General features: G+C 47.7%; 1 protein-coding gene across 2 annotated transcripts in view; it reads right to left on the bottom strand.

Moving 5' to 3' along the window:
- MORC4 (MORC family CW-type zinc finger 4) overlaps positions 1-636 on the bottom strand; it is a 54,342-nt gene extending 53,706 nt beyond the window's left edge. The window contains exons 1-2 of one of the 2 annotated variants that reach the window (XM_082377091.1): positions 235-636; positions 44-116 (exon numbers count right to left, since the gene is read on the bottom strand). In XM_082377091.1, coding sequence (XP_082233217.1) covers positions 44-116; positions 235-336 — 175 coding nt within the window. In that variant the 5' untranslated portion in view covers positions 337-636. The remainder of the gene's footprint in view (positions 1-43; positions 117-234) is intronic. The other variant, XM_082377092.1, reaches the window with a different exon arrangement.
- Positions 637-11,264: the final 10,628 nt, after the last annotated feature.

Raw genomic sequence — 11,264 nt, forward strand, 5'->3', positions numbered from 1 at the left:
GCTGCCTCGGGCGATCGCGGCCAGGCCCGCCCTCGCCACTCACCTAGCAGCTCCGCAATGGCACTGAAGGGTCGCGTGTGGCTGCTGGAGTTGCTCTGTAGGTAGCGGGGGCTCATCTGGGGGCGAGAGAAGGTCCCGTCCCGCGTGAGGCCTCGGCCCGCCGGGCCCTCCCCGCGCGCCCCCCGCAGCCCCGGGACCCGCGCGCGCGTCCGCCCCCTCGGGCCCCCGACCTACAGTGCTCAGGCGTATCCCAAAGGCCTGCGGGCCGCCGCCCGGCCGGGCCAGCGCGCTGCCCGGCGCGCCAGGGCCCGCGGGGGCCCCTCGGTACAGGAGCATTTTTTTGGCCGCCACGATACTCGTTTGCCGCCGCCGGACTCCTCGCCCGGCCGTCCCGGACTGGCCCTCGCTCGCTCCCGCTCGCAGCTGGCGGCGGCCGTCCGGGACTGGCCCTCGCTCGCTCCCACCCGCAGCTGGCGGAGGCGGGGCGCGCTCCAGCCACCTGTCCGGGGCGGGAGGGGTGAGGCCGGCAGCGCCGCGCGGTGGCCCCGCCCTGTCAGCACCTCTCCCGACCCGCCGACTGCCGGGCCGGCCGCGGGGCCGTACAGAAATATGGCGACCTCCTGACAGCCGCTCCTTGATCCCCGCCCCTAATTAATTCTTGGCGTTTGCCATAGGCCAGGCCGCCGAGCGGGAAAGCGCGGGGGGAGGGGGCGGACGCGTGGGGAGGGGCGGGAATGAGGCGAGGGGAGAGAGAGGGTGTAGGGATTTCTGGAACAGAGTCCCAGTTAGGCGGTATGACTAACGGGCAGGATAAGACAAGTCTTACAAGTTCTAAAGACTATAGTTTTGCTATCTGGGGAGATAGCAGGCTCGCGTGATGGGAAAGCATTCGGACTATTTTGCCTCAAATGCCTCCAGAAACAGCCAGAACTTTCCAGAAGGCAATTGGCAAATCAACTTCAAAGCTTTGCAAGCGTGCAGGGAGGCTGTTTATAAAAGGAGAAATTGGAATGCACTTAAATACCCCAAAGTAGGGAATGGGTTAGGTTATGCAGTATCCATAAAATGGAATACTATGCAGTTCTTAAAGGCCGTATTTGTGGATGAAAATTTATTCATGTGGAAAATATTCATGAGGGAATTAAGGAAACAGGAGGTCACCACATATTGTGTAACGTGATACCTTTTTTTTATTGGAAAAACAAGTACATTTATACATACATATGCACACACACACACACACACACACTACAATGAGAAACACCTGAAATGATATATTTCAAGATGATATCTCCAGGTCTGGAATTATGAATTTTTCCCTTGTTTGTATTTTCTAGTTTTTGTACTATTAAACATACACTTTGATTACAGAGAAGAGATTTTTATTTTTTTAAAAAAATATAATGTTCCCTGGTACCATTATTTGACCATTCCTCTGTGATATTTCATGTTGTTTTCCATTTATTTATTTTTGGCCAATGGAAAAAGTGCTGCCTCAGACATCCTCATGTACAGATCATGAATTTCTGGTGCAATTATTTCTACAGAATATTGTTGTGTCTAATAGCATGTGTGTGATTTACTCTTAACGAATGCTGTAAGATGGAGGCTTGCCCTCCCAGAAGCAGTTAGCGATTTTACCCCGTTCATAGCACTACATGGCTTTGATCTTTTAACTTTCTGTCAATCTTTTGAATAAAAAATACTATCTCCTTATTGTTCTAATTTGCATTTCCCTTTCAGTGTAGTTGAATATCTTCTCAAATGTTTATTGTATATTTATATCCTTTGAGCATTATTTCCCCCATTGGGTCCTTTGAATTTGTCTTTTTTTTTTTTTTGGCGTCTTAAAAATTTTTTTAAATACACAAAAGTACAAAGAATGACAAAATGAATTCCCAGGTACTTATTACTCAGATTCCAAAACTGAATCACTTTGCTGTACACCTGAAAGTAACACAACATTGTAAATCAACTATATTTCAATAAAAATATTTAAAAAATTATCAGGGCTTTTCTACATCTGCTTTATATATTCTTTTATTTTTTTATTTCTGTATTTTAGAGCAAATTTCAAACAGCTTGTCATTTTACCCTATATACTTCATTGTCCTCTAAAAATATGGACATTTCTAAGATATACAGCCACAATGCCACTTTTGCACTAAACAAAATTCATAACAGTTCTTTGATGTTCTCTAATACCCAGCCATAGTCTGATTTCCTCAATTATCTCAAAAAATGTCTTTTTACATTTGGTTTGTTTAAATCTAGATCCAAACAAGAGGCACACATTGTACTTGGTTATGTGTCTTAAATCTACTTTAATCTAAAACAGTCTTCCCTCTTTTTTTTCCTTCATTCTATTGAGTTGTTGAAGAAACCAAGTCCCTTGTACTGTTGAATGTCCTACATTCTCATTTGTCTGTTTACTTATTTTTGTTGTTACTTAGGTTGCTCCTCTCATTAGAGGAATAAAGTTGACATAACTATAAACCAGAAGTTGGCTCTAAAGGCTTCAGTAGATTCCACTACAAAGTTTTTTAAAACAGGAATGCTCAGAGATGGTGCTGTGTACTTCCTATTGCAACACATCAGAAAGTACAGACTGTCTAACAGTCAGTGGTGTTCAGATTGATCAGTGGGTTCAAGCACAGGCAGCTTGAACGTTCCATTATAAAGTTTCCCATCGATCTTTTACTTTGTAGTTTCATCAATTGATGTTCATTGCCTGAAAAAATATTTTATTAGGGCTGCAAAACAATGATAAACTAATCTCATCATTTCTTGTAATTTATTAACTGGATCCCTCTGTACAGAATTTCTCCTCATCAACCATGGCTATTTGGTTACTCTGAAATACAATTCACGTAGGAAGGACAGGATAAATGCTTAATTCTTTACTTTTAATTGACAGTTCTTAAAGAGTTGGTGCCTGTGTTGGATACTGTGATGTGCCAACCCATCTCCCATTTCAATAAAGGACTTTTTAAAAAAATTTATTTATTTATTATTTATTTTTGGCTATGTTGGGTCTTCGTTTCTGTGCGAGGGCTTTCTCCAGTTGCGGCGAGTAGGGGCCACTCTTCATCGCGGTGCGCGGGCCTCTCACTGTCGCGGCCTCTCCCGTCGCGGAGCACAGGCTCCAGACGCGCAGGCTGGGTAGTTGTGGCTCACAGGCTTAGTTGCTCCGCGGCATGTGGGATCTTCCCAGACCAAGGCTCGAACCCGTGTCCCCCGCACTGGCAGGCAGACTCTTAACCACTGCGCCACCAGGGAAGCCCAATAAAGGACTTTTTGCCTGAGGTGCAGAGAGCACTGTTGGAAAGCTGCCTCTGTTAGCCCCTTCAGGGATTGTCTCAGGTACAGAGAGTTGCCTCACTCAAGGTCACAAAGTTGTCTGGGGCAGCGCACGGTGACTGACCAAAGAAAGGCTATAGAGGCTTGACCATCTCAGCTCAACTTGGGATAATTCAGAAGGGTCATTGTAACTCCAGATCTCTCTGTGGGGTTGGCAGAGGCTGCTGTTAGGTCTACAGTGCAGCTCAACTTTCCCCTCTGCCCAGGACTGCTCCTTCCACAGGTGTTATTCCGAAAGACATCTCTTAATAAGCATCTTGCATGCTACATTCTGTCATAGAGTTGGCTTCTTGGGGAACTCAAATTACGACACTTGAAACTGATTGTTATCCGGGAAAGTCAGCACTTAGATGGGATTTGGGAGCTAGATCACTCACTGCCCAGTTGGCAAGGAGGACCACATCACAGAGGGGTAGGTGGATCACAGAGAGCCCCCTGCCACAAGGTGGCAGTCCTATTATTGTTAAGACTTTCACCGGGTGGTGAATTGGGATGGTATACTGGTAGAAGGGGAACATATGATCTGGTATGATATATCAAGTATTTGAGAAACAGGGTGAAAGGGTAGCTATAAGACCAATAGAATTTGGTGGTTACCGAGCTCCAAAGAAGATTAAATTCCCAATGGAGACAGGTTTGCTGTGCCAAAATCAGGATGCTTCCTGGGAAAGAATAGGACCCTGACATACAGTTTGATGATATCTAGATGGATGCCACCAAAATCTTGAATCCCCAGATTTCCCTGAACCCTCTGAGCCTGTAGAATTGGCCTGACTTCCCTACTAATAGTCTCCCCACCCCTTACTTGGAGATGATGCAGAGCTTCTCCTCCACAAGACAAAATGTACCTTCACTTCCCCTCCCGGCCACTAGGCCTATAACAAGGGTTAAGGCACAGCATGAACATGCTAGGCTTGATAAGGGAGGAAAGTAACTGTGCCCCAAGGAGCTGCATGGCCTAGCCGGCATAGATCGGCAGGAGCTAGAAGAGTGCACATAAAATTGGATTCTGAGATGGCTTGAACAAGGGAGCTAGACTATAAAGTTGGAAAAGGAGAGTTTATCAATGTAGGAACACTGCCCTGGAAAATAGGATTTAATACCCTGGCCAGGACCACAAGAGTTGGTGCAAACTCACTACTAGGACAGCTCCTAGAGGTATAGAAAACATGATGAGCCACACTAAGTGAGGTCGAAATGCCAGCATTGCTATGGAAATAGTGGAATAAGGGATGAAAAGATTCAGAAGTGAGCATATTGGCGCGGACATACTGAAAAGACTGGAAAACTCATACAGAAAGGCACAGGATACACCATTTACCACGGCTCTGAGGAACATGCTGCTGAGAGGGCTACCGGCACCACTAAGAAACTGAATGGTGGTTCTCCTCTGTAGGTTCGGCCTGTCCAGAGGAGAGGCCATTACAGTAGGCTCACTATGGCAGTGGACATTGTAGGGCTCTGAAAAGACAGAGACCCTATGGCTGAGTGTAACCATCAGAAGTCAGGTGGGTGCAATTATCATAATGAGTGCAAGGTTGGCGGAGAGGTTGGTGGAGAAGTTGGTGCAGAAGCCCGAGGAGCCTGAAGGGCAGTTATGGAAACCGTAAATAGGACGTGGCATCCTAGGGGAAGGGTAAATGAGCAGGGACAATAAGTGTCCATTCTGTGGCCATCATCAAAAAATCTACAAACAATAAATGCTGGAGAGGGTGTGGAGAAAAGGGAACCCTCTTGCACTGTTGGTGGGAATGTAAATTGATACAGCCAGTATGGAGAACAGTATGGACGTTCCTTAAAAAACTAAAAATAGAACTACCATATGACCCAGCAATCCCACTACTGGGCATATACCCAGAGAAAACCATAATTCAAAAAGACACATGCACCCCAATATTCATTGCAGCTCTATTTACAATAGCCAGGACATGGAAGCAACCTAAGTGTCCATCGACAGATGAATGGATAAAGAAGATGTGGCACATATATACAATGGCATATTACTCAGCCATAAAAAGAAACGAAATTGAGTTATTTGTAGTGAGGTGGATGGACCTAGAGTCTGTCATACGAGTGAAGTAAGTCAGAAAGAGAAAAACAAATACCATATGCTAACACATATATATGGAATCTAAAAAAAAATGGTAATGAAGAACCTAGGGGCAGGACAGGAATAAAGACGCATACCTACTAGAGAATGGACTTGAGGACACAGGGAGGGGGAAGGGTAAGCTGGGACAAAGTGAGAGAGTGGCATGGGCATATATACACTACCAAATGTAAAATAGCTAGCTAATGGGAAGCAGCCGCATAGCACAGCTCGGTGCTTTGTGACCACCTAGAGGGGTGGGATAGGGAGGGTGGGAGGGAGGGAGACGCAAGAGGGAAGAGATATGGGGATATATGTATATGTATAGCTGATTCACTTTGTTATACAGGAGAAACTAACACACCATTGTAAAGCAATTATACTCCAATAAAGGTGTTAAAAATAAATAAATAAATGTCCATTCTGGTGAGGTTTTAACCAGCACCCTTCTGTCCAGACCGAGCCTCCATAATCTTCCTTGCACAGTGACCCACTGCCATTTCTCCCTCTCAGCGCAGCACAACACTTTTGAAAGCCTTGTTTGGCCCTCACTGTTATTTGGCTCAAGTCTTGGAACTTCTAAAAATGCCCATTTCCTGGCCTTCTTTTAAGGCCTGTGGTCCGTCTGTCTCACTTGCTGTGGGGCATTGTGAACGCTGCACTAAGTATTGGCCTGTTTACTACTTGGGGGATTTGACACTTAAACAAAAGCTTTGTGTCTTCCCAAGTACTTGGCCTCCTGATGGTTAACTGGGGTCAGAGGCCTCCTCTCAGCCCCTCTCCAGCTCCCCAAGACAGAGGGGCGATCCGGAGGGGCCCAGGGAACTGTTGAAAGTCTAGGGTTTGGTCTCCTTTGTGCCTCGCTGCCACTGTACAGCGATAAACAGAAGCAGCAAAGGAATCCCTACAAATTCCATCACTGTGGCTCCACCGGGCTGTAAACAGGCCATAATGCGAGGTTCCACATACTTCACCACCAAACAGGCTGCGGTGGCAGCCGACACATGGTGAGGGAGGACTCCAGTGAGCAGATCCTGCCGGTGGGCACAGGTTGTGAACCCCTGGGTCTTGCTGCAAAATGAGGAGCAGGAAATGCATTAGCAGGGTGTGGTGGGCCCTCTGACAATCCCTAGTACGCTCTCTCTGTCTTGGGGCAGAGCTTTAGTCCTCAAGGCCAGCCTCACCTGGTCCAGGGCCTTGGGTTCCAAGCCCTGAGCCATTGACATGATCTCTTTTATTTCAGCCTGGTGCAGGCTGAGTTCCCCTAGCCACTGTCCCAGGCAGGTGGAGGAGCCTGGAGGAGCCAGGAAGGCACCTCGCATTTCCTCCTGGCGGATGAACCTGTAACAGCTCTAATTGTCCGACGCACGCATGTACTCATTACCATGCAGGGCGCTCCTGGCGCACGAGGGGCATTTCTCCTAGCACCCTTTGACCCAGTCTCTAAGGTCACTTGTCCCAAATCCCTGGATGGATGTTATAGAGAGAGAGCCTAAGAGGAATCAGTGTGGGAGGTCAGCCAGGTGTGGTAGAAATGTCGAAAGTCAGAAGACATGGGCTCCTGTCCCGAATCCACTGAATTGGCCTGTGACCTTGGGGAAGCATCACGGGCTGTGTTCCCAGAGAAATAGAGTGTGACACAGAGCTTCGCAGGCAGGAGGATTCTTGGGGAGCAGGAGCGGGCAGAGGAGGAAGTTGAACTGTGATGCAGACACAACATGGGGAGCTCTGGAGCCGGCATGATCCCTCAGAGGTGTCCTAAGTTATGGTAAAGGAGCCAGGGCTTTATGTCCCTGCGTTGACCAGTCACTAGATGCAGGCTGCCACCTGGGATGGGTGCACAGCCTTGGGCATGGTGGCTCTCTTCAGCTGAGGGTCATGCCCGGTGAGGGGCTGGGCTGTGTGCTGTCCATCACCAGCAGGCCCTGCAGCTGGGGAATGAGGGCTCCAGCACGAAAGGGTAGGGGTGGAGCTGGGCGGTGCCCCACAGCATCCTTCCAGCAAGTTACTTCCCTGCTCTGGGCCCCAGTTTTCTCATCTGTCACATTCCAGCTCCAGGGCTCTGTGATTCCACCCCCTCTGCTCTGACCCCCAGGACTCCCCCTCACCGGGCCTCTTAGGCTACACCCAATTTAGCATCCCACCCCTGCTACAATGTTTGCAGCAGTTCCTCATTGACTATGGTAAAGTACAAATTCCTCGGGTGACTTTCAAGGCCCTTCACAATCTAGTCTTGACCTATCCCTTCAGCCTCCATCCTCATTACTTACTCTCCATGGCAGATATTTTGTTTCTATCCTGATTTCCCTGAAAACACTCTCCCTCCTTCCTCTGCTCTTTCAATAAGGATGCATTCGTGAGCAGGGTATAGTGGAAAGGGCTTTGGAGCCAGACCTCAACTCAGGTCCAGCTCTTATCAGCTGTGTGACCTTAGGCAGGTCACTCAAGCTCTCTGAGGCTCAGTTTCTTCATCTGGAAAAATGAAGACTTTTTTTTTTTTATTGACGTCTTTTTCCATTTGTTTGTTGTGAGAAGCAAATGAGGTAACATATGTAAAGGGCCTACTGCAAAGCCTCTTCCCTTTGTTGAAACAGCTGAACGTAAATAATATCATCCAATGATTAGTTTCAAATATATTTAGAATGAGTAAATGCTGTATATAATTTGGTGCTTTTCTCACTAATCCTTAACAAAAATCTAGTCACTCAGAATTTTTAGTCTGGTGCCAAGTAAATACCCAGTCTCTGCTCAGGCTGCTCCTGGTCTGCATCTTTCTCAGCAGCCTCTCTGCCTCAGTCATAAGAACACAGAAGCCTTTTTATTCTCTTGGCCAAGAGGCATCAGTCAGCATCACCTGGGAACTTGCTGGAAACTCACATTCTCTGCCACCACTACCCTAGACCTAACATTCAGAAGCTCTGCGGGTGGGACCCGCAATCTGGCTTTTCCCAAGCACTCCTGCCCCAGGAGACTCTGATGCATGCTCAGTTTGAGAACCACCCCTGCTATACAGCATGAGGCTCATCTTAGGCCACGTTCCCTCGGGCTTATCAGCGCTGCAGATCTGTCTTCCACCCAGAAAGAGGGAGGCATGACTTGGCAGGAGTTAGACGACTCCAGAAGAGACCAGGCCTTTGACAGGAGGTCCCGGGCGTAACCTGTGCTCTCTGGCCACTGTAGGCTCCCCAGGAGCGGGTTGCTGAGCTCTGCCCGCTGAGCTAGAGCCTCCTGCAGGGCACATGGGGCAGTCCCTGCCACTGGGCAAGTCTTCCCAGGACCAGAGACTCCTGACCTTCAAGCCTACTCAGCACAGCCCCTAAAGCAGTGGTTCTCAAAGTGTGGTCCCCAGACCAACAGCATTAGTACCGCCTGGGAACATGTTAGCGTGAAAATCCTCAGGCCCTGCCCCAGACCCATAGGTGATTTTGATTCAGGTTCAAGTTTGAGAACCACTGGCCTAGACTTTGCAAACTAGTTTAACTTCATTTGCTTTTTCAGCTGCCCCATTCTCTGGCTACTTCTTTCTTCCTTACTACACGGAAGATAAAAAGGGAGACAAAAACATATTGATAGAGAGGATATACAAAACCCTGTTTCCTAATTAGAAGGAATTCCCTTTCCACTTTACTCTTTGAATTTATCTGTTCTGACCAGTCGTTTCAAATAGGACCCATGGCTGGTCTAACTCGATTTACATTTAGTACTTATTTCTCCAATGGCTTGTTGCTAGTGGTAAAAGCATTGGCACATGAAATAGAACATTTGGAATACAATATGAATAAGCATTTTTGAACAGGGATTTAGTTTCATTGCAGCCACTGGCATGATGTGCTTTACAGCTCTAATTTCAGTTCCAGTTGTGAAGACTTGAGAAAGGCAAACAGATTTCAGAAAATAAATAAAGAAAATAAAGGGCAGAGATGGGGGAGATATACTCTCCAACTGTCATATCAATTAGAGATCTAAATAGATCTAGAGAGCTAAATTAGGCAGTTTTATAGCCAGGGGAACAGGGAAATGCAGTGCTGGAGCATAATTAAACTGTGGAGCCCTCACCGTGGAAGGAGGGGGCTGGAGGACAGCAGGGTTGACTGAGGGCCTGGATAGGAGAGACCAGGGACGGGAAGGGGCTCTGAGGGAGAAGCCCAGAGGGCAAAGCAGGGGCTCAGACCTACGGGCCAGTGGCACAGAGGACTAAAAGACTTCCCTTCCCAGAGTGATGGCTCTGCAGACTTCTTGCTGGGAGAGGAATCGACACCCCCCCAACGTACCTGCCAGTCCGAGGGAGGTGGCAGGAGCAAAGTGCTAAATGGGCCTCCTGATCTCCCTCCCAGCGCCCCCAGGACTCCCCCTCACCAGGCCTGTGCAGCTCCATCCCTTTTCCCAGTTATGGGGAGCGTGGCCGCTTTCCTCCAGCTCAATGCCAGGCATCAGCCCTTCCTACAGGGAGGCACTCTCCTTTCTGGGCTTCGTTGGCTTCTAAGTGAAATCTTTCTCCTCCTTTCTCTTCCCAGGGTCTTATCAGAGGCCTGAGCGGACCTGCCCCAGGACTGGTACCTCGGTCAGCACAGAGCACACATGTGTCTGTGATTGTGATTTCCATTTTCCCATCGTGACAAACCTGCGCCGCACGCCCCCTGGCTCCGACCTGACAAGAATCCCAGAGCATCTCAGGGGAAAGGAGAGGGAAGCTGCAGCTACCTGGAGGGGCAGGAAGGGGGCACGTATGGCGGGGGGCCGGCTCTCCAGACCAGGCAGGAGTGTGCCGTTAGCACCCGAAGCTGGCTCTCCCTGGAGAGCTCACGGTGCCAGCTGGCCACCATGCCACAGTTGGTCAGCTGTGAGTCAAGGAGATGTGGTCCCTGGGTACGTGGGGTTCAGAGGGCAGAAGGCACGTGTCTAACCTATGGGCAAAGGACTAGATGAGTAGCTTGTTAGCTCACCCAGGTGGGGCTAGTCCCAGGTGTGTGTGTATGTGTTGCGGATGGGGGGTACTTAAATGGTATGATACACAGGGTTATATGCATTTGTCAAAGTCATCAAATGGTACACTTAAGATTTGTACATTTCGCTGTATGAAAATGTTACCTAAAACAGGAACTGTAAACAGTGATCTCTAATGCTATGCATGCTGAATTTTTTCAGCAGATGTGTCCTGATGTTTGCAGCTTACTTTGAAATGCATCCAAAAATTAAATGGCTTGATACATGGATAGAAGAACGGATAAATATGCAACAAAGCAAATATAATAAAATGTAAAATTTAGAATCTAGTTGGTGTCTACGTGAGTGTTAGCTGTATCATACTTTAAACTTTTTGTAAGTTTGAAATAGTTTCCATAATGGAACAGTGGGAAAAATAATGTTGTATTTGGCATGGAAGCGTGGAAGTTAGTGTCATACTTAAAGATCTAAGCATGCAGAGGTGTTAGACTCTGTCACATCTATATTTAATTCACCGATCTGACCCTTAGGGAAAAAGAGCTAGATCTTGGAAAACGACAGGCTATTGTAAATTCAACCAAGTAGTGGTCCTAACCTCTGCCACTGTGCTAGATGTAGGATATTCAGTAGAGCAGATTAGCACAGCCTCAGGCACATGGTATGCTGCCATTAATTTTCTGAATGTGTTCTTTTCTACACTATTCAGAAAAGAGGATCAAAAACTGCTCAGATTCACATGGGACAGACCACGATGTACATTTGTGATTTTGTTACAGGGCTACGTTGACTCTCTCGCCCTTTGTCATAAAATAGTCTGAAGGGATCTGGATACCCCACAGGACATCACACTGATCCATAAAGAAATCATGCT

Source organism: Balaenoptera borealis (genome assembly GCF_965194805.1).
Source record: "Balaenoptera borealis genome assembly, chromosome: X".
Classification (NCBI taxonomy): Eukaryota; Metazoa; Chordata; class Mammalia; order Artiodactyla; family Balaenopteridae; genus Balaenoptera; species Balaenoptera borealis.